At 37.8% G+C, this 24,587-nt stretch overlaps 1 protein-coding gene across 1 annotated transcript in view; it reads left to right on the forward strand.

Moving 5' to 3' along the window:
* The first annotated feature begins 520 nt into the window (after positions 1–520).
* The window catches only part of ITPK1 (inositol-tetrakisphosphate 1-kinase), a 167,343-nt gene continuing 143,276 nt past the window's right edge, over positions 521–24,587 (forward strand). Inside the window, exon 1 of the mRNA XM_083366817.1 lies at positions 521–1,353. Within this exon, the coding sequence (XP_083222943.1) occupies positions 1,259–1,353 (95 nt within the window). The 5' untranslated portion in view covers positions 521–1,258. The remainder of the gene's footprint in view (positions 1,354–24,587) is intronic.

Here is a 24,587-nt window from a genome sequence, read left to right on the forward strand (position 1 = left end):
CTGGGAGTTGAAGTCCACGCATCTTCAAGTTCCTAAGGTTGGGAAACAACCTCGCTCCCTGCAGCCTCCAAAACCTGGCAGGCAACTTCGATCTCCCCTCTCCCCACCACACACACACACATACACACACACAGCTTCCTCACGGAGATTACAATAAGGCAGCGTTTCCCAACCTTAGGAACTTGAAGATGCGTGGACTTCAACTCCCAGAATTCCCCAGCCTCCAAAACCTGGCAGGCAACTTCGATCTTCCCCCACCACCACCACACACACACACACACACACACACACAGCTTCCTCACGGGAGATTACAACAAGGGACGAGTCGCCGCTCCTGCGCAGGAGAGGCGGCGGTGCCTTTCGCGGGCAAGCGCCTCCGCACGCGGCTGCCATAGCAGCGGCAGCGAGGAGGGTGTGTTCTCCAGCCCCCTCCCCTCGGTGTCGGAGGTGGAGACCGGCGGCGGCGGAGGCGGGTGGAGGAGGAGGAGGAGGAGGAGGAGGAAGTCGAGGCGGCAGAGAATAGCGGGCAAATGGAGCTCTGAAAGGCGGCGAGAGCTCCGGAGGAAGGAGTTGAGCGGGCGAGCCACTTCGATTCGCCCCTTTCATCGCCCAGCCCAGCCCAGCCCAACCCAACCCAGCCGGGGCTCCGGCTTATAAACTCTCAAGTGCCGCCGCCGCCGCCTTCGCTTCGGTCTCGACGGTTCTCCCAAGAAAAAGCCTAAGCGGCCGTGCCGTCGCTACCTCCTATCTATTCCCTCGCCCGGGCGGAGGAAGGGAAAGCTTTTTCTCCCCGCTCCGCCGGTGCTCGGAACCTTTCCGGATTCGCCTCGTCTCTCCGGAGGGCCTGCAGAAAAAGGTTGCACCGACCTCGCTGCTGCTAGCCCGCCCGCTCCTTCGCCTCGGCCATGCCGGTCGGTGGCGCGAGGAAGTTTCCGGATGGCTGCTGAGAGGTTCCTCTTCTCTTCTTCCACCCTTACCTCTCCGCTTCGGCCGAGGCTCGCCGTTGCTTTCCGCCGAAGCCGCCTCTGGGTGAAATGCTGAAGAGCTGGGGCCCCTCTTGGCTTTTTTCCTAGTTCGAGGCTTTTTTCTTTTTTCTTTCTTTTTTTTTGTGGAAACTTGAAAGGGTGTCCTCTTTAACGGCCGTCATAATTACTTCGGAGTAGGTGTCGGCATCCTTGGCCAGCGGCGGGGAGGAGGGTGTCCTTCCTGATTCTTCTCTTTCCAGAAGAACGGCATGCCCTGCTGAAGTGGCAACACGATGCAGACCTTCTTGAAAGGGAAAAGGGTTGGGTATTGGCTGAGCGAGAAGAAGATCAAGAAGCTCAATTTCCAAGCCTTTGCAGATCTTTGCAGGTAAGGGTTGGAATCTTAGATTAGCTGCTGGCGGGTGTATTTCTCACTGCCCTTTTTTCCCCCAGGGCTCGGAAAGTTGGAATTTCAACTTCTGCTTCCGTCTTGGACAAAGACTCTACTTAATTATCTATTTAACACATTTCAAGGCCAACCAGCTGTGAGACTCGGGGTGCTGTAAAAAAAAACATGGCTAACTAAGGCAGCGTTTCCCAACCTTAGGAACTTGAAGATGCGTGGATTTCAACTCCCAGAATTCCCCAGCCAGCTATGCTGGCTGGGGAATTCTGGGAGTTGAAGTCCACGCATCTTCAAGTTCCTAAGGTTGGGAAACGCTGAACTAAGGTATCAAAGTGTGCATAAATTCCACCTGGGTTAATGTTTTGGACTACCATAATCGCCAGCCAGCATAGTTTTGAAGTAGGTTGCCTGGAAAACTTAAATGATTTGTCACTTGGGGCATTCAGCAGTGTGAAAAAATGCCAGATTATTAAGGAAAAGATCCAGGGGGAGTGTGAAAAGCTTTCAGTTTCATTGGTTTCACTTGATGGACCTATCAGGTAGTCCACTTATGTCCACGATTGAGCCCAAAATTTCTGTTGCCAAGTGAAACGTTTGTTAAGTGAATTTTGCCCCATTTTATGACCTTTCTTGCCGCAATTGTTAAGTGAATCACCACAATTGTTAAGTTAGTAATATGGGTATTAAGTGAACCTGGCTTCCCCATTGACTTTGCTTGGCAGAAGGTTGCAAAAGGGGACCATGTTGCCCTGGGACACTGCAACTGTCATAAATATGAGTCATTTGCAACTGAATTTTGATCACATGACTGTGAAAATGCTGCAATAGTCATGTGAAAAACAGTCACACGACTTTTTTCAGCACTGTTGTAACTTTGAACAGTCACTAGATGAACTGTTGTAAGTCGAGGACTACCTGTATAATGTGAAGCTTTAGGAGTGATGTAAAGTGCATTGCAGGCAGTGCGTGTTTGAAATAATATACTGAGGAAAGTTATAGCCACCTTTTTTTTTCTTTGCTATTTTTTAATTTTCCTTGCCAGGCTAAAATACTATATCATAAATTGATCCATAAAAGCAGGTTCCTTCACTTTGAAAGAATCAGTAAACAAATTGGAAAGTTAGGCTTTCCATAGAACTGTTTTTGAAGAAACATTGTACAATTGTTTACACATATCTCTCCCCCCCTCAGTTTTGCTTCTTTTTTAAAAGATACCTTGCATCCTTTTAATGATATTTTTCTTTTCCTTCTAAGTGCAGTACTAAAATCATATGCCTGAATTATAAGATAGGTCTAAAGATCAGCATTTTTTTCAATTAAATACTACAAAACTCAAAATCCATGTTCAATCCATGCTCTTTCCCATCCTCCCTCTGGCTCTGTTAGGCTATTTTCAGTTCAAGCTTTCAGACCTTGTTACGGTAATTATAAAACTAAGAAAGATTTTTGTTTCTGGTTGGGACTTATTGGGGCTGGATGAATGAGCTAGTTGTTTTGCTATATAGCAAAAGCTATTGAGATTTTTCATAGAATCATCCTCTTACAGATAGTAGTGTTAATAGGATATTTGGGAAATTTCTGACTGGTTAAATAGGAAAGTCTCCATGTGTAAGTTTTTTTTATTATATTTCTGTACCTCCCATGTCATCTAAGTGACAAAGTGCCAAACAGTTATTAAACAAAGCTGGTATTATTTATGATAACCCATCATTGGTAGTTGTTGCTTTTTTCTGAAATTGTTATCTTTCTTGATCAGCTAAATTCTGCAAATCAAAATTGTTTAAAACCAGCAGCAAATGTACATTTACTACAGATAATAACTGAAGCTGTATGGATTTTATCCAGACATAAGTTTGATTGTTAGTACTTCCAGATATGTTTATTTGTATTAACAAAATTAAAACCCATTCAGTAGATCTAAATCTAACAAATATTTTTACTATAAATTATGAATACATCTGTATGTGTTAAGCAGGAGATGAATGTATTTGAATTTATAAATGTTTGTTTTATGAGGGAAAGTAAAAGAAGAGACAAACATCCTTCCAGCTTGTTAGTCTCCCTAAAATATTGGCATTCAAAAAGTGCTTATGTCTGATTCATGTTTCAAACTGGAGGACACAACAAGAACAGGCTTGGATTTGGGGCCTATTACTGTATATTAATGACATGGAAGAGAAACTGAAATGTATGCTTATAACATTTGCAGATTATTAGAAATGGGATAGTATAACTACCCTAGAAAATATCAAACGTAAAAACAATTTGAAGAAATTAACTGAAAATAACACTTGCCTCTCTTAAACCTTAGAATTTTTTGTTTTGGTGGGAGGGAAATCTAATACACAATTAGATTACTTATCAGCAACAGAACTTTTATTAAAGAGCTTGAAATTTTAAGCTGAATGCTGTGATAAAAGGTGTACTTGACATTAGACTGCAAAATGTACTTTCCAATTAATAGAAAATATTTTACTATATACTTGTTGATATAACCTAGAATACTGTGTTCAGTTTAAGAAGATTCAAATTAATCTGAATAGATTAAGGTCAGTAGGAAGGTTTGCGGAAACTGTGTGTGTGTAACTTTAAGAATAGAAGTTTGAGGGAGGTTGTTACAGAAATAGTCTAGCTGAAGAAAAATTACATGAAAGGTCCAAACTCCTCCTCTGTCTTCCCAGCAGATGGTGGACTAATGATCCTAAATTGTAGGAAGGCAGATTTTTTTTTAATTTTAGAAAATGTTTCTTAATAAAGGATTTGAATAGTGGGATCAATTATTTTAAGAAATTATGAGCTTTTATTCATAGGAGATATTGAAACAGAATCTTTGTGTGCTTTAATTTGAACTCCAATTTTTTGTAAGTATTTGGTGTATTTTGTAAGTATTCAGTGTCCTCTCAATGGTACTATTCCTAAGACTCATCTCAAAAAGTATCTATTACAGCACGGATTAAAAATGAAAACAAAATGAAATTTAGTTTCCCTACATCTTTATTTTCCCTTAAGTATTCCTTTGCCAACCAGTTATCCTACAAGATTTTCTGCTTTTGATTTATTAAATAATATTAGTGTGATATTTCACAACATCTTATTTTTTTTCTTTAGTTCTGTAGATCAGCGTTTCTCAGTCTTGACAACTTTAAGATGTGTGAACTTCAACTCTGACAGTTCCAATAGTCAACATGCTAGCTAGAGAATTCTGGGAGTTGAAGTTCACGCATTTTAAAGTTGTGAAGAGTGAAAACTAGTTTTTTTTATTATATTTCTGTACCTCCCATGTCATCTAAGTGACAAAGTGCCAAACAGTTATTAAGCAAAGCTGGTATTATTTATGATAACCCATCATTGGTAGTTGTTGCTTTTTTCTGAAATTGTTATCTTTCTTGATCAGCTAAATTCCGCAAATCAAAATTGTTTGTTTAAAACCAGCAGCAAATGTACCAGCAGCAAATTAAAACCCATTCAGTAGATCTAAATCTAACAAATATTTTTTACTATAAATTATGAATACATCTGTATGTATTAAGCAGGAGACGAATGATTTTGAGAATAGCTATATAGCCAAAAATAGTCGAGAATAATAGAACTTAAAATGTATAAAAGACAAAGGAAAGGGTTTTTCTATCTTTTTTATAGTTGAGCAATGGGAAGTCAATAATGCATTATAATTTGAAAGAATCCCTTTTTAAAAATCAAGTATTTGAATGAATTGTAACTATAAAGATGATTAGGGACGCGGTGGCTCAGTGGGTTAGGACGCTGAGCTTGTCGATCAGAAGGTCAGCAGTTTGGTGGGTCGAATCCCGAGTGCCGCGTAACAGAGTGAGCGCCTGTTACTCCCAGTTTCTGCCAACATAGCAGTTTGAAAGCACGTAAAAATGCAAGTAGAAAAATAGGGACCACTACGGTGGGAAGGTAACAGCGTTCCGTGTGCCTTTGGCATCTAGTCATGCCGGCCACATGACCACGGAGACGTCCTTGGACAAGCGCTGGCTCTTCGGCTTTGAAACGGAGATGAGCACTGGCCCCTAGAGTTGGAAACGACTAGCACGCATGTGTGGGGGAACCTTTACCTTTACCTTTATGATGATAGTGCAGAAAATCTAGTAAGTGCAAATAAAAATACTATTTCTCACAATAGGAAAAATAGATGGAGGAAAAATGAATCTGGTTGAAATGGCAATGTAAATTGTTTTAAAGAAAGATTTTATTTGGTCCTGTTTCCATTGGAAAATTATTTCTAGTTTTTATGCTTGAAATAATAAAAAAGAAACAAGACTTTATATTGAAGGTTGAATAATTGTGTAGCTATTGAAATGGCTTGTAATAACTAAATGGAATCCAAAAAGTGGAGGTTATAATTGTAGTTAGTATTTCACTGTATTGAAAAGAGTTGAAAGTCAATGCTTTTTTCCCTTTTTTATCTGGCGCCTCTTTTAATTGTTTTCATTGTATTTTATATTATAATAAATCTTAATAAAATCAGAATAGTTGTCGGGTGTTGGTGAATGTTGGTATGTCACTCAAAGTATTATTGTGTGTCATCTTTGACACATTGCCCTAGATTTAATGAACATTGGTTTAGCAGACTTCAGATGTAATAGACAAATTTGTATACTACTATGCATGGATAAAATCCCATTTGTTGTAATTTTATCTTACTCAACAGTCTTGAAGTTTTCATGGTAGTTATAATATTCTTATAAATGTGATATAAGAAAACCATTTTTAAAGTTACTTTGTGCCCAAATTTTTTGCTAAATCGCACAACTCATTTTATAGGAACAAGCAGGCCAAAAACTATAGAGATAAAAATGATAAAATTTTAATATTGAAAAGTGCCATTGAAATGATAAAACAAGGAGGGAACACTATTTCTAATAGTTTTATAGTTCTTTGTTAGATCTTTGCCTAGTGCCAACTAAGAGTTTACTTTAGATTCCAAAGTTAATATTAAGCACATTTAAGGGCATACTGCTTTGTTAATCAGATATTTTCAGTAGAAGGGATAAACAACTATGTTCTAATGAAGTTTTTAAATCCTGAGAAATCTTATTCTAGATGTTGATTTGGTTTTTGTTCAATTTTTGTATTAAAGCCAGGAATGAATTCTAATAAATGTGTTGGTATCTTGATTAGCTAAGCTTCATAGAAAGCACTAAGATCATAATTCTAAAATTTGCAATGTTTTCTAGTCAGGAAAAATTTACTGGGGTTCTTTTCAATGTCTTACACGATCTTCTTACATGGTAGTCTCTTCATTTAATTCATGACAATGGTGATTTTCTTTCCATTTATGTTTCCATTTTTTCGCCAAGCTAGTTTATGCATTCTGTGATTCCTGTATGCGTGTGTGTAGTTCCAATTGACCTGATTATTTAAATAGATAAACAGAACTGGGGAAGGGAGATTGTAGCTTGAGTTACCTCTAGAATATAGTCTTTGCCATATTCATTCATTATTGCATATTTTCTAAATAGAAGCAACAACATAATTGGAATGCAAGATGGCATTACAAAAGAGAATCTGTATATGTAGGGAAGCTAATTGTTTTGTTATCTGTAAATCTTCTCCTAAAATGCTTACCTAAGCTATTCTTTTTTTCCCCATTGAACGTCACCTATTCCTGTCTGTCTCTTCACACAGAAACATGCTTTCTGAGTAGGCAAATTCATAGATGATATTTGGATTACTATTAGATAGACAGAAGCACAAAGAAAACTGGTCAAGAAATAGGTTTTTGGAGTTTTTGTCACTGGGAAAAAGGCAAGACAGTTAAATGAAGGTGTGAGTAGGGGTGTCATTATATGCAAAGGAGTATGGAGATGGTCTTGAAGAAGACGTTCAACATCCATTTCCTAAAACCTAGCTTAAATTAACCTGAAGGGAGGAGTGAGCAAGAAAAAAACCCTCAAGATTGCCTTGCCTTGATTTTCTTTGATATAAGACAGGAGAAAGAATCTCTAATTATACTTTTAAGATTCTATTATTATTCCTTGTAATATTCTAATAGCCCTTGTGGAGGCCTTGAGAGGCCGAGAGGAGGCAGGCCTGGGCCTACGCTAGGTCTCCCAGGACCTTCCCCACCTTGAGGCACCCTGTGCTCGGCTTAATGACTTGTGTGTTTAGCGGCCTCATCGAACAGCAGCGGGTGTGCATTGTCAAAGCAAGGCCATCCCAGTTAACAGCTGTCATGACCCATAATGAACAGGCTCCAATACAGTCCTGTGAAGAGGACTACCTATACACATGTGATTCGTACATTATACTAGGCCTTAAAAGACTTTTTTTAAAGTTTTGGTATAATATGGCGCATGACCCCAATCTGTTCTCATTTATTCATTAAATATTTCAACAAGCAGTGGCCTCATAGGATTTGTTTCTTACATATTTAGTACCTTTTAAGCTAATACAAATACTGAATTATTATTAAGATAGCGGGGCTTTGCATTTTGAAATTCTTAGAAAGATTTCATGTAAGAAGGAAAATACAAATGTGCTATAGGGGGTGTTGATTCTTGTAGCCCTTGTTTTATTTATCAAACAGTCGTAGCTAGGGGGGCATTTGCCCAGATTCGCCTAATATACCAATTGCGCCCCTTTCTGGACTGAGATGCCCTATGTACAGTCACCCACGCACTCGTTACCTCCCATATAGACTACTGCAATGCTCTCTACATGGGGCTGCCCTTGAAAACCACCCGGAGGCTTCAACTGGTACAGAATGCGGCTGCACGGGTAGTGATGGGAGCTCCCCGATACTCCCATATAACACCTCTGCTCCATGAGCTGCATTGGTTACCGGTTGCCCTCCGGGTGAGATTTAAGGTGCTGGTACTTACCTTTAAAGCCCTACATGGCTTAGGCCCGGGATACTTGCAGGACCATCTGCTACCGGGAACGAATTCCCATCGCCCAATACGCTCACACAGAGAAGGCCTCCTCAGGGTACCGTCGGCTAAACAATGTCGGCTGGCGACCCCCAGGGGAGGGCCTTCTCTGTGAGAGCGCCAGTCCTATGGAATCAGCTCCCCCCTGAGCTTCAGATGGCCCAAAATCTCCAGTCCTTTCGCTGCGGCCTCAAAACACTCCTTTTCCACCTGGCTGACCTGGACTGACAGGCATTTTAATTATATTTACAATTTTTAATTTATTTTTAATTTTTAATTTTAATTTATTGCACAGATGATTTTAATTTTATTTTTATCTTAATTTCTGTACTTATTATATGTTTTGTTGTTAGCCGCCCTGAGTCCTTCGGGAGATAGGGCGGGATATAAATCCCATTAATAAATAAATAAATAAACAAACAGACATTTTATGGTATATAGAGCGCTCGGACTGTGAGAAAATAAATTTGCCCTAACAAAACATTACTTAAAATGTTACCATGTTTTAGTCTTAAGGACAATAAAAAAATTAAGTGAGAGACAGCTATCTATTCTTGTAAGAACAGTTTTTGAAAAGGAAAACTATTTTTGTTTGTTGTGTAATTTTGGGGTACTATTAGTAGGAAATATTTTGCAGAAATAGTGTACATTTTAAGGATAGTCTCTGGGGTACTAAAGTATGTCACTTATAAAATGACAGAATAGCTCCTGCTGCAGAGAAAGAGGATCATAGATTTTGTCTTTGATTGCCACAGTTTTTTACAAGTACACATGGAAGATGACCTGCAGTTATGATTTGACTGACTTGCATATTTTATGCAGTGTTTGATAAATAAATTGAATACAATTGTCGTTGATTTTTTTGCTACTATTAACAACTCAACATGAAAAAGCCTACATTGAATGTAATGCCTGTACATGCAACGAATACTTTTGAAAGAAAGCTTATATTCTACCAGTTTCTCCTGAAATTAGTGATTGATCAGTGGAAACTAAATATTTCTTACTTGTCATTATGTCAGCTAATTAGTTTACATGGACATCAGGTGGATGAGTGTTCTGTTAGCAGAAACATATTTTATTTTATTTTTTTATTTTAATTCCATTTGTATCCCGCCCTTCTCCGAAGACTCAGGGCGGCTTACAAGCTTAGCAGTAGCCTTCATCCTATGTATATGCCTGCTTATTAGGGCTTTCACACACACCCCAAGCGGCATTATTACAAAGTCAGCTTAATTGCCCCCAACAATCTGGGTCCTCATTTTACCTACCAGGACTATGTGGTAAAACATATATTTAAAAACCCAAGGTCAACTTGTGTCATTGGTTAGGAAAATTTAGGAAACCATTGCTGATCTGTGCATAAGCAGTTTTTCAATCAGATGTCCCCAAGATACAGTAGACCATGCCCATACATCCAGCATTAGTGAAAGGAGATGGGAATGGTAGTCCAGCAGACCTGGAAATCAGCAAATCAGACAGATTGGCAGGACCAATAATGAACTTCTGGACCTGTGGTCTGATTCAGTAGACATTGTTTCCTATGTGACTTCAGAACAGATAGAAATCATTAATAAATAGTTTGTAAAAATAAAAGACATTGGCTGGAATGTTCTACTGTTATATTTAAAGTTAAAGCCCACAGACAACTTTTGAAAGCCATTATTGTATCATTCTTTAATATTTTTAGCTAATAAGAGAACATATGGCATTTTATTGACAAAAGTGAGAAAGTGAGATGTTGGCATTATGCATTGTCCAGAACTTAGTGTTTTTGTGTTAAACTTGATTTTCTAAAAATCTCAGACAGGTGACTCGAATGCTAACAGTGTATCAGTATTCCCCAAGTTGGTGCCCTAAATGACTTGGGAATTATGGGAAATGAAATTTTATGCTAGGATAGGGTATGGTATATATCAGTCTTCTAAACTAAATTAAAAATACTACTGTATGATTTCTTGTTTAATATTTTTCAAGGCATTATTTCTTTACCAAATTGTCAGGGCTAATATCATTTTGGGGAACCTAAAATTCTATGAATTAATTTTTTAACATCCAGCAATTGCTGTAGCTAAGGGTGGACATGTGCCTCATTTCCACCTTTCCTAGTACAATATTTATGCAATATGCAAAACAGATTGTCCTCGACCTACAACCACAATTGGGACCAGATTTTCCATTGCTAAACAAAACAGTTACTAAGTGAGTTGTGTGTGATTTTATGACCTTTTTTGCAACAGTTGTTATGCGAATTGCTACAATTTTTATGTGAATCACGCAATTGTTAAGCCAATCTGACTTTTCCCATTGACTTTGCTTGTCGGAAGCTGACTGGGAAAGTTGCAAATTGTGATCATATGACTCCAGGATACTACGACCATTATAAATGCATGCCAGTAGCCAAGCAACCAAGTTTTGATCATGACCATGAATGCCGCAATGGTCATAAGTGTGAGGATTTATCATGTCACTTTTTCAATGTAACTGCAAATTGTTGCTAATTGAATGGTTGTAAATTGAGGACTGCCTGTATATAACTTTCTGAAAAGAATTGAGCACATGCTGTAACTTTTATGTCCCATTAAGTCTTTAACTTGGTTCATACACACGCTAAGTCAAAGCATGATTTGTTTGTTTATGGTTTAGTGTATTGCTTGTCAGTGTAGCTGATAGTAGTTTATGGTTTAGCATGCTATGCACACACATTAGGTTGTGGTATATTCTATAGAGCATGGATAAACAGCGGCTAAAGTGACGCATATCAGTTTTATGTCTCTATGAAACCTCAGAAGTTATCTGCTGCTTGTGAAGTTGACAAGCAGGTGCCCTTTGGGATAGCTCCACTATGAATGAAAAAAATTAGGTGAGACTGTAATTATTTAGCTAATCCAGCAGCTGTCGAACAGGAGTTCATTAATCAAATTGACAGCTAGATATACTTGGATATTCTGTTTTTGAAATAATATGACTGATTCTTTTTATCCACATCATGGGGCAGGGAAAACAAGTTGCTAGATCTGTTTCGAAATAAAGTAGCTGAAGATTGATTGGTCTATTGCTTTAAATATTTTAATTTTTCTGCATAAATGAAAGGCAAATTTTATTCTTTTCAAAAGTGGGAATGACCGTGCAGCTCTTCATGATCAATGACATTCTTATGTTTGAGGAGTATCCAAGATTGACCCTGTCATGTCTAATCTTGTCATTTATCAACATGCTAGTAAATGATTAGTCCAATTATAAAATTATAAGACAAAATATATTATGAAATATTTATTATGTGCCATATGACTGAGTCAAAGTAATAATTTAGTTCCCAAAACTTATTTTTGTGCTTAGTTGATTTTTCAGAGGACATCATCTTCAACACACCCAGAATAACTGGAGTTTCATGAGATGTATTTTGGGACTGTGTATCATACACTGTTTAAGAGACGCGGTGGCTCAGTGGGTTAGGATGCTGAGCTTGTCGATCAGAAGGTTGGCAGTTTGGTGGGTCAAATCCCGAGTGCCGCGTGACAGAGTGAGCGCCTGTTACTCGTCCCAGTTTCTGCCAACCTAGCCGTTCAAAAGCACGTAAAAATGCAAGTAGAAAAATAGGGACCACTACGGTGGGAAGGTAACAGTGTTCCGTGCATCTTTGGCGTCTAGTCATGCCGGCCACATGACCACAGAGATGTCCTTGGACAAGCGGTGGCTCTTCGGCTTTGAAACGGAGATGAGTACCGGCCCCTAGAGTTGGAAACGACTAGCACTCATGTGCAGGGGAACCTTTACCTTTACCTATCATACACTGTTTAGTATTCAGTGGCCAAAATTCCCAAAGCAAGGAAAGGTAGCACCAGCAGCTCAATTTGGAGATATTGCTTGTATTGAGTTGTACGCCAGCTTGGTAGGATGAGTCATAGCTTTCATCTTTATCAAAGCGAAAAAGAAAAGAGAGGGAGAAAGTTTAATGTAGAGGAATATACCACTTCATAGTGCTGTACAGCCCTCTCTAAGCAGTTTACAGAGTCAGCCCATTTCGCCCTGGGTCCTAATTTTAGCGACCTCGCAAGGATGGAAGGCTGAGTCAACCTTGAGCTGGTGAGAATTGAACTGCCGAACTGCTGGCAGTCAGCTGTCAGCAGAATTAGCCTGCAGTAATATATTAGCTACAATTCAGGTTGTTCTCTAAATTTCCATTGCTGGTCTATTGGCCACTATTAGTTCTTGTTTTTCTCTTGCATCTTATGTCCATTGATCTGTATAGATAGGTCAAAATAAATGTGTGCTTGTTACTATTATATGGATACTATTGTACCCCGAGAATCTTTGCATTTATAAGGATAGGATCTTTATTTAATAAATTAAAAATATTAGATCATAGCAGTTTCATATTTATCTTAAACCTTGTCTCAGTTCTATAGGTAAAACAATAGTGCTTCCAGCAAGTGAAACAAATTTGGCAACACCCAAATCAATAGTTTCCATTCATTGAAGAAAATAAATAGTATTATTATTCAGTGGCACTAAATAAATTGGTACATAGTTCTCTGTTTCCTATTAAGGAAAAATTGACTGCAATTTTAATGACTCCATTCAGTCTTCCAACGTTACTACTGCATTGTAGTAACAGGAAACTATGGCGCAAGCAAAACTTAGTAACTTTGCTCTCATCATGCTCATTGCTCTTTTCTGCTTACTCTGAAGCAGTTATTTCCTTATTAGTCTGTTGCTCTCAATGTACACAGTTGCACAAAGGGCATTGTTTCATGGGAGATCTGGCACATAACCCTTTTCCTGTCATATATTTTCTTCCTTAAAGTTAAAAAGTAACAGTCTAATATTATTTTATTGAGTAACTCTCCCAATAATACTTGTTAGACAAAGAGACAGTTGCCTTGGTTTTCCTTACCTCTGATAGATATAGAACATTCAGAGCATTTAATTTCATTTGTGCCAAGTTTAAAACTTGATAGCATTAGGATACAAGAATAATCCAAATTGAAAAAAAGAGATCAACAAGCAAGGGTGTATATTTCAGGCTCTTGATTGCTTTCTTCTGTTAATTTTCTGTTAAGTATCTAGACTCATTAAGGGGGTGGCTCAGTGGGTTAGGACGCTGAGCTTGTCGATCGGAAGGTCGGCAGTTTGGCGGGTCGAATCCCGAGTGCCGCGTAACAGAGTGAGCGCCTGTTACTCGTCCCAGCTTCTGCCAACCTAGCAGTTCGAAAGCACGTAAAAATGCAAGTAGAAAAATAGGGACCACTACGGCGGGAAGGTAACAGCGTTCCGTGCGCCCTTGGCGTCTAGTCATGCCGGCCACATGACCACGGAGACGTCCTCGGACAAGCGCTGGCTCTTCGGCTTTGAAACGGAGATGAGCACCGGCCCCTAGAGTCGGAAACGACTAGCACGCATGTGCGGGGGAACCTTTACCTTTACCTTTTTACAGAAACTGTCCAGGTTTATCAGCTAATTACCGTATTTTCTGGCGTATAAAGATGACTTTTTAACCCATGAAAATCTTCTCAAAAGTCAGGGGTCGTCTTATACGCCAGGTGCTGAAACTTTAGGGACAGGGCTGGCTGGAAAACCTGGAGTGGATCTCTCATTTGGTCTGCGCAGGGAAAGCGGGACCAATTGGAGAAGAAGCTGCAGTCTGTGATTTTTTACAGGCTGGGGTCTGGGCGTCTTTCCTTCTAAAGTTGAAGAGCAGCTGCAGTCTATCCCAACTTGAAAGGCAGGTGGGGAATGCAGCATTTGACTCAGGAACTGGGCGGGCTGGCTGGAAAACCTGGAGCGGATCTCCCATTTGGTCTGCGCAGGGAAAGCTTTAGAGTGAATGAGGAAACATTTAATCCACTTGCACTGTTTTATGTTTACATGTTTGATGACAAACAGCCTTATGTTTATAAGTGACAGTTTTCCTACTAAGTACCTGCATGTCATAAGCATTTGAATTAAAATTACCATATTAAAATCAAATCTGATGTTTTTTAATTTTTATTTGGTGTGCATTGGAAGAGGGGTAGTCTTATATGGAGAGTATAGCCCAAACCCTATAATTTAACAGGAAATGTAGGGGGTTGTCTTATACGCCCAGTTGTCTTATATGCCCAATCGTCTTATACGCCGGAAAATATGGTATTGTGTTTTCCTAACTCCTTAGATTAGAGAATATTGTAGGATCCAGGTCATTTTGTGCATTGTACAGAACGGTGTCTGAATAAGAGTTTGTCATTTTGGTATGTTGATTGTAGCGCATGAGATGAAGGAAGAACCAAGGAAAGGTAATACTGTATAAGATGCTATAATGTAAGTTCATGTAAAAATTGTGCCCTACTCTTCATTCACATACTTAGACAGAACTTTTATGTATGTATATTTATTTATTTATACATGCCTTGTATGTTTTTGTTTATCTCGATACTTCCTTCCTTTGTATTTTTTTAATAAAAACAAAAATTAAAAAGAAATAAGTTTTCCTACTTTCTTTGTCACACCTCTCCAGTATACAGAAAATAAGCTGTACAATAACTTCAATAATCATACAGAAGACATATGTTGCTGAATCTGTTTCTTATTTTCTCAGTTATCCAAACCTGCTGGAGTGTTTGGCAGATGGAAATGAAAGTCATTTTACTTATTTGCTTTGCTACAATCAGCATGTCTACTGTTTGCCTCTATGCTTTGTACATTCTAAGTTTGGAGGCCTCTAATTGACTCATAAGAATGCAACCAGGGCATTTATAGAACTCTTAAGGAGTAATTAAATTAAAGTTATGGAGACAGGACATGGTTCATTTTCTCCCACTATAATAATGAGAGAATTTAATTCCCCTACCATATGTTAGAAGACAAACTCTACTAAGGATGAACCTTCCAGGAAATTACTGACTTTTCTTGTATACAATTTTCTCCTTCAGAAAGTGAAGGGGGACTAAAAGAATCAGCTACACTTGTCTTGATGCTAATCAATAGGGAAGACTTATTTTTAGAATTGGAAGTAGCAACAACATCGAGGGAAAGTGACCATGTAATGTTGAAGTTCTTGATTTTAAAGGAAACTAAACTAAGTCATATATATTTTGACTTCAAAAAAGTGGATTTTAATAAACTCAGATCAGTGTTAAGATCCTATGGCTGAAAAAAGTAATGGGAGCAGGAAAAGTTAGGTGCAAATTCCAAAAATAGGAGATACAGGTAGTCCTTGATTTATAACAGTTCATTTAGTGATTGTTCAAAGTTACCACAGCACTGAAAAAAGTGACTTATGACAGTTTTTCACACTTACAACCATTGCAGAATTCCTGTTATCACATGATCAAAATTCAGATGCTTGATAACTGATGAAGGTTGTAGTGTTATGTGATTGCCTTTTGTGACCTTCTGACAAGCAGAGTCAATGGAGAATCTAGATTCTCTTAACCACATTACTAACTTAACCACAGTGATTCACGAAATATGGCAAGAAAGGTCATAAAATGGGTCAAAACTTAACAAATTTCTCACAGTAACAGAAATTTTGGGCTCAGGTGTGGTCATAAGATGAGGACTACCTGTATTAGATAGACAATTGTAGACAATTCCAAGGAGGAGAAAAAAATGGAGGACAGACAGAGTGATTCTCACAATTTTAGTAAAGTTCTAAAAACTATAAAGGATCCATAGAAGAAGTAGCTAGGCTATACAACTAACCCCACAGTTTGGAGCTGATACGTGGAAGATAAGCATACATAGCTAGTTAAGATTAATGAATATATGCTAAGAAAACCAAAAGGGCTTCTTGAGTTATTTTCAAAATAAAACTAAAAGTTCAATATATCAACTGTTCAGGGAAGATGACAAATTCCCAACTATTAATGAGGAAAATCATACTAATTATGCTCTCGTCATGCTTTACTCTTCAGAAAAATAATAACATGACAGTAGTGTGTAACTACTGGATGAATGGAGTATCCCGCTCTTTTACTAAAGGCATTTTTCTTTTGCACTGACACTGGAATAGTTCTGTGAAGTTTAGAAATAAACAAAGGAATGTCATCTGCGCCTTGTGCATGCTCACTCCATGCCCTAGTCATTTCTCAGTTGGATAACTGCAATGCACTCTACATGGGACAACCTTTGAGGAGCATTTGGAAACTATAGCCAGTGCAGAATGCATTGTGGCATACATGGAAACCTCCAGGCTAGCACATATAACACCGCTGGCAGTTGAGTCATGACAACTGGATTTCTTTTCTTTTGGTTTGACACATTCTGCTGCTTATCCAAGTAGCTTCTTCAGTCTGAGCAAGTTGGTTTGGGAGACACTGTATATGTTCTCCAGACTGATTGCATTTCTCATCTCACCTAATTTGAATAGGCTCATTAGGTGGTAAGTAGGCAGAGAGTTGTTGTCTTCTAGGTGGGTCATTAAGTGTGGCCTCCCTGGTGACCCTATGAAATGGTCTTCATCTTCCTGGGGACTGATGCAAGAACAGCATAAAAAACGGGGGACAGGTTGTGTCTGAGGCCTCCATCTCTACCATGGGAAGAATTTTCCATTCTTCCAGAAGGGTATTAAAGTTTGATTTTGCTGGTTGGCTTGGGGGAGGCACTCACTGCTAGATGTGGTTGACAGGGTAAGAAGACCTTACCCCCACACTCTCCATCTTGTTGGTTCTGGGTGTGGTTTGGGGAGGGGGTTGCATTGCTTTAAAATTTTAATGTGCGTAGTTTTGAAAATGTAATTGACTTTTTATTTATCTTTTTAGATTCTGTAAGCTGCCCAGAGTCACTCAATTGGGGAGATGAATGGCATGTAAATTTAATAAACCTGCAAATGAAAACAATTTGTATTCAACTAAGTTATGTACTACTTCATAAATCTCCCTGGGTTGTCTAATAGCATGAGCCAAGAGTTCCACAGAGATATTAAAAACCAAGGACTAAAGTAGACATCCTTGTCTAGTTCCTCTAAATAATGTGAGAGTAGGAGAAAACAGTTAACATACCATTAACTTTCACTTTAGAGTGAAAGACTCATTATATGGTATTATATTATTTTATTGTAATAATTTTATGAATTTCTAAGGAAATACAAAACTCTAGTATACTGTATTGGTCCAAATTGAAATTGTTGCCTGTGTGAAAATGTGGTTATCCACCCATTTAAGGAATATCAATTCTATACTTGTGAGGAATCCATTAAATATTTAGGTATTTGTATAGTATACTATATAACTCAGCAAAATATATAGAAGTTTCAACAAATAAATTCTTTGTTTACAGATTTTATGGGGTTTTTTGATTCTGAATATATTTACAAAAAATTCAGTAACCTATTATTGAGGGAGGATTCAGTGTTTTGAATCAGAAGCTGAATTATATAAATATAATTGGGCCAGAAAAGTAAAATTTTCAGATGATAATCTTATGAACTATGATTGATTTGGATGAAGAAATGGAGAGAATTATTAAACTTGTGAATTATAAAAAAAATCTGATATGTAAGAAGACAAATAAAATTCAAAATGAATTTGATAAAGAAAATGGCTGAAAGTAACACATTGAAGAGACCTGCAGAGTTTGTCAATTAGGAAGTCAAAATTAAACGCACCATTATAGGGTGGGAATATTACCTAGCCCAGGGGTAGGCAACCTCGGCTCTTTTATGACTCATGGACTTCAACTCCCAGAATTCCTGAGTCAGCAGCTGACTCAGGAATTCTGGGAGTTGAAGTCCATGAGTCATAAAAGAGCCGAGGTTGCCTACCCCTGACCTAGCCTGATAATATTTGCAAGAAACATTATTACAGTAATAGCTAATTGTAACTAGCAGTATGATGTGACTACAAAGAAGCAAAAGCAATTTTAGCCTACATAATTGGAAGTATAATTTCTAAATCACAGGAAGTGATTGCTCTATTACATTCTATTTTTAATACACATTCACACACTTGAGTATTGTCCCGATTCTGGCCATGACAATTTAAGTTGGATTTAAATAAATTAGAACAGTTCAGAGAAGGGCATCCAAGATGATCAGGAGAGTAAGTACAAAGACCTATGAAAAGAAATGGAAAGAGCCTAGCTTTCTTATGCTTGATGGAATATGACAGCATTTTTCAAATATCTGAAAGGATGTTACATAGAGGAAGGTCAAGGCTTTCTCTCTTGTTCCAGAGTGCAGGATGTAGAACAATGGGTTTAAATTGCAAGAAAGCAAATCTGTCAAATTTTTGAAAAAGCTTCCCGTAATTTGGTTCGTTTAAGAGGAGGAAGTCAATATGGATTCCTGCGTTGAGGAGAAGGTTGCATTTGATGGCCAAAATGACCCCTTTTTAAAATTATTCCTCAGTGCAGTTTGATTTTAACATAGAGCTGAAGATTTAATTGCTGCAAATTAAAGACAGTCTGGAGTATACAAAGTCAGCTGAATGGTTATGAGAAACTGAGAATCTAAGGTAGTATTAGCTACTAAAAAGTAACATGGTAGCTCATGTGCAGGAGCAACAAAATTCCCACACGTGTTTAGTCAACATGAGATGATTTTAGTTGAGTAATTTTCAGTCTAGGAGCAACTGAGGTGGCCGTGAAAGCTTTTTGCACTCAAAATTAATGAGGCTATTGCTTTTTATAGTTGCTAAAGCTAATTTATCTATTTTTGCAATGTTTTTTCAGTGTTGGTAACGTGTAGTCATTTTTCTTATTTGCACAGCTTAAATGTGAATGGTGTGTAAAAGGAGGAGAATGGTTTGGTAGTATGTAAGCACCATTGTAATGAATGGTTTTTAACAGCTTGTATATTTATAGGTGTTCCAGCTGAACAGCTATGAAGGTAAAATGGAACATAAATATTGTTAAAAATTCCCAAAAGTGTTTTGTAACCTTGCCTGGGATTGAGAAAGGTGCAGTATTGCTACCCTTAAATCCTGTGTCTGCTAAATAGAAATTATAACAGCTTTTTCCCCCTATTCTATGGAGAAAGAAATCCTCAAGTTATATCTCTTAATTATTTATTTGGTAGTGTTTTTTTCCATTTTTCTGCTTTGAGCTAAAAAGAGACATTGTCTACACATACAGGCATTAGCCAACAGATAAGAGAAAATATGGTTAAACTCTTGCCACAACTTGCAGCTTTGAACCCCAGGAAGTTCACAAAATTAACCCCAAAATCTGTGGGAGGTGTCTTCACCGAAAGTAGTCTGTGGTCAGAGGTTGCCAAGTTTCTTCAGTTTGCAACTGGCATGCTGAAAACTTTGTAGCCATCAAGTACCCATTTGAGTACCATCCTGTTTTTCCGTGATAGGCTTCATCAGTTGGTCTATGGAAATTCTTTTCTTGCTTCTACCAGGCAGTGCATTCACTACATATTAAGACTTTAAGTTGAGATTTAATTGCTTTCCATTATCATCTAATGTGCCAATAAAAAGGAGACTAGAAGTTTCCACTTTGGTTAAAAATTATAGCACAATGTGATAGTTAGATTGAAACTTTGATGAATTTTAACTACAATTAACTGAAATAATTTTCTAAACTTTGATCTGAATTTGACTTTGGGCAAAAGTGATATTTAAGTTTATTTACTCTGTAGTGTTAACTTTGCAGATGGGGGGAGGAGAGATATGTAAAATACGTGATGATGCAGATAATTCTTATGAAAAGAACATTATGATTTAGCATTGTGCCTAAATGGGGTTAATCTGATGGATGGTAACACTTTGGTTTGTGATTTTCCCCCTCCCCATGTGTGTTCTTCATTGGATTTCCAAAAATGTTTTCTTTCCCTCCCCCCTTTCTCCCGGTCTATTAAGGTTAAAAATATTGCTATAATGAATTTAGTTATCTAGCAGTTGAATTGATATATTGTTTGCAACAAAACATCATTGCTGAACAATAATATTAGCAGTAAGCTAAGTTGAGGTGTTATAGTACCCCTAATGCTATAGGCATTAAACCGGTCAGTCCTAGAGGAAATCAACCCTGACTGCTCTTTAGAAGGCCAGATCCTGAAGCTAAAACTCAAATACTTTGGCCACCTAATGAGAAGGAAGGACTCACTGGAGAAGAGCCTAATGCTGGGAAAGATTGAGGGCAAGAGAAGAAGGGGACGACAGAGAATGAGGTGGCTGGATGGAGTTACTGAAGCAGTAGGCATGAGCTTAAATGGACTCCAGAAGATGGTAGAGGACAGGAAGGCCTGGAGGAACGCTGTCCATAGGGTCGCGATGGGTCGGACATGACTTCGCAACTAACAACGACAATGCTATAGGCTACTGTTTCTTAAAATCAGCAACCTTGGACCACAAATGAGAATTTAGAAAAAAGAGAGTCTGCCCAGAACTGGGTCAAGGCCAAGTAATGCCCTGAACTCAGGAATTCTGGGAGTTGAAGTCCATGAGTCATCAAAGAGCCAAAGTTGCCTAACCTTGCCCTAAACACAGGCCAATAGAGGTGCCACTTGACAGAATCAAAATGCTCACACCAGGGGACAGAAATACAAAATTCAATTACATTTTCAAATCAAACTTTTAAACTGTCGTCGCTTAACAGGTTCCCCCTTTTTTAAAAAAACCCTCTTCTTTAAACAGCAGTTAAGGTCAATTATAAAAACAACAACTAAAGTTGAGTGTGGCAGTGAAAGAGTTAGGGACATGAGGAAATAGGGGGAAATACTTAGTAGTACCTTTCTTCCTTTGGTGCTCTAAGCACGTGATTATTTCACTTAATGGTTAATCTAGGACTGAGACTACCCAATGAAACAAACAATCCTCTCTACGTTTTCATCTTTAAGAGCACAAGAATTCGTATATTTGGCAAATTAGAAAATGACATTGCATTTATGTATGCCTTACCACATTTTCTATTTTTAAAGGACTTTAAAAATTATTTTAGTCATATCAGAATAGGAACATCTCTTAACACAAACCTATTGGGTAAGAATTATATTCAGTAGAAACCCCATAAATACTAAGGGACTAAGAATGGATGGACTTCAGTCTGGTAAAAACCTATATTAGTCATCATTGTATTTGTAATTTGTACTTTTCTTCTGAGTGGTTTGTACAAGATTACAGTTACATTTAGTATAGCAGTGTACATGTAGATTGAGAATCAGATCTGTGCTGAAGGCCTGTTGAAAATTCAAATTGCTGAAACATTGTACTCATGTTGCTGCTTGTATTATCACTTTCTTGCTTTTAGTGAAACAGTTTTTAGTAACTGATCCATTCTTGCAAACTAGCTGACCGTGAGGCCATGTGGGAAGGCAGGATGTATGAGGAAGATATGGCAGACCATCTTGGATCTCTGCAGACAACACCTTAAGAATCACTGACTTAGAGTACAAGTAAAGAAAAATTCTGCATAGTCTTACATAATCACAGTAATTTGGATCATATTTAAACTATATTGAGGAAGGTGTCTGCTTTACAATTCACATGGCTTTTTAGCTCTCATTTAAGTGAATATTATAAGGGACGCGGTGGCTCAGTGGGTTAGGACGCTGAGCTTGTCGATCAGAAGGTCGGCAGTTTGGCGGGTCGAATCCCGAGTGCCGCGTAACAGAGTGAGCACCTGTTACTCGTCCCAGCTTCTGCCAACCTAGCAGTTCGAAAGCACGTAAAAATGCAAGTAGAAAAATAGGGACCAGTACGGTGGGAAGGTAACAGCGTTCTGTGTGCCTCTGGCGTCTAGTCATGCCGGCCACATGACCACGGAGACGTCCTCGGACAAGCGCTGGCTCTTCGGCTTTGAAACGGAGATGAGCACCGGCCCCTAGAGTCGGAAACGACTAGCACGCATGTGCGGGGGAACCTTTACCTAAGTGAATATTAGATTAATAAGTTAATCACAAGCAAACATAGTTGGGGTTTAAGACTAATTTATGAATAGTCACTCTGAAATATTTCTCTTCTATTAGGTTACATGGGCAACGTATAGTTGCCAATTTTCCCCCCCCTCAAAATGTACCTGTTCTAAAAGGAAAAAGAAACCAAAACTTGAGTATATTGTTTTGGCTCAGCCATCCATTTCATGTTTTAAAAGTAATTTGATAGATAAGCCACAAGCACCAAATTCATACAAAACGTGAAATCAAAACCATACAAATCATAATTTGACTTGATGATATGAATAAACCCAGTAATAGTTCTGTCTCAGATGTGAAATAAAGCAAAATCAGACAGAATAAAGGCTTTCTGGATTTGACTAACAGAATTTTAGGTAATAGCTCTACTATTTTTCTAGAGTCCAAATACTATTATGACATTTCTTTCTGTAATTTTCATTTGGTAGGAATGCTTAGGTTGCTTATACAAATGATAGCTAATTTGTCGTAAATGACATTTAAAACTTTTAAAGAGAGGCAAACACATTTCTGCTAATTTGCCCTATTTGTGGCAAAGATAATGACTCTTAAGTTACGCACTGCTCTTATTTGCTATTTTTACAGAGTACCTTGAACCATATTAAACTAATTGCTGTGTAACTCCTTACAATTAATGGAAATTTTCCACTGAGGCACACTGTCATCTTTATAGCTATACAGTGGCCCCAATCATTTTCATTTTGATTTTTTTTTAGTTTACCATACTCACTTGATCTATTAACACATCAGCATGTGGTATTTGTACTATAATGAATCATCTACTTTGGAAACTCTGTGGCTGCTTTTATTCAATTCTGCCCATACTTAAGTTTGGCTTGTATCCTACTGAGTAATATCCTTGGATAATCACTTATTCCTAACCTTGTGTTGCTGTATATAAAAAAAAATAATGATTTTGATGCAGATCCTTACTGATTTTTATGCAAGTGCATAGCGAAATTATAAATTACAGGACTAACCAACATGTTATATTGACCAGAGTGATAATAGTTGTAATCCAGCACATTTGGAGGAAGATAGTAATAGTGATAGTAATAAAGTTGGAAGGGACCTTGGAGGTCATCTAGTCCAACTCATTGCTTAGGCAGGAAACCCAGCCTTTACCATTTCAGACAAATGGTTGTCCAGTCTCTTCTTAAAAACTTCCAGTGATCTAGTAGTAGTGCTTTTACCATTATTTATATCACAATACATAAACCTATCATTAGAAAAAAGCTGCATAAATTATATGTACATGGGTCACAGAAATGAATGACATATATTAATTCTTTGTTGAATAAATCACTGCAAGCTCAATTTTTCATTTTTTTCAGTTATATCACTTTTATCTTTATGTTTGAATGAAAATAAAATATTAAAATATATTGGCCGTATATCTTAAAAAAGAAAAAAACTTTACATTGTGTGAAGCTATTCTTTCAAATGTTTGTATGCTGATTATGTTAAGTTCTGGAATGTTCTTAAGAAAATAGGAATCTCAACACTTCACACTGTCCTCATGTTAAATGTAAACAAGTATAGGAGACCACAATCTAAACATGGGGAAAGCGACTGGCTGCAGGTTGGCAATAGAGTGAGACAACCTTGTATATTTTATCCTTATGTTGGAAGGAGCAGAATTGAAAGAAGATTCTAAGTATGAAAAATGCTGTGCATTTCTATAACAAATTTCATGGCTGAAATTAATGCCTGGCATTCATATTTGAAGTTCAGTATTCTGATCTTAGAGGAGATCAACCCTGACTGCTGTTTAGAAGGCCAGATCCTGAAGCTAAAACTCAAATACTTTGGCCACCTAATGAGAAGGAAGGACTCACTGGAGAAGAGCCTAATGCTGGGAAAGATTGAGGGCAATAGAAGAAGGGGACGACAGAGAATGAGGTGGCTGGATGGAGTCACTGAAGCAGTAGGTGTGAGCTTAAATGGATTCCAGAAGATGGTAGAGGACAGGAAGGCCTGGAGGAACGTTGTCCAAAGGGTTGCGATGGGTCAGACATGAATTCGCAGCTAACAACAACAACAACAACATTCTGATTCATATGATCCAGATCTATGCAGTGACTTAATTCTTATTGTTTCCTAAGAAATTCTCATTGTTACCTGTTTACACGCTTTTCATTTCTTTCATTTTATTGGTGTAATCCTTTTTATTATTGTAAGCCTCCTAGAATAGCCCCAGGGCAAGATAGGTAGCAAATAAATTTAACAAATAAAGCAATAAGAATAAAACCTATAGGTTTAGGAAGCAATAAATTATTTAGCCTCTAAATGTATTGTATCATAGTATTGTTGTGAACTTCCCAGTGTTATTTTTTACAGGTTGGGTGATTAGATAAACTTTATAAAGAAATAAACAAGTAAATAATTTCCCAAAGTTCATGACTTCTTATTTCTTCTTAGAGATTTCTTAGATTTCTATGCCTTGCTGACTTTATATTGTCAAAGCCCTTTTAATCTAATATGTT

The sequence above is a fragment of the Vipera ursinii genome (assembly GCF_947247035.1).
Source record: "Vipera ursinii genome assembly, chromosome: 1".
Taxonomy (NCBI): domain Eukaryota; kingdom Metazoa; phylum Chordata; class Lepidosauria; order Squamata; family Viperidae; genus Vipera; species Vipera ursinii.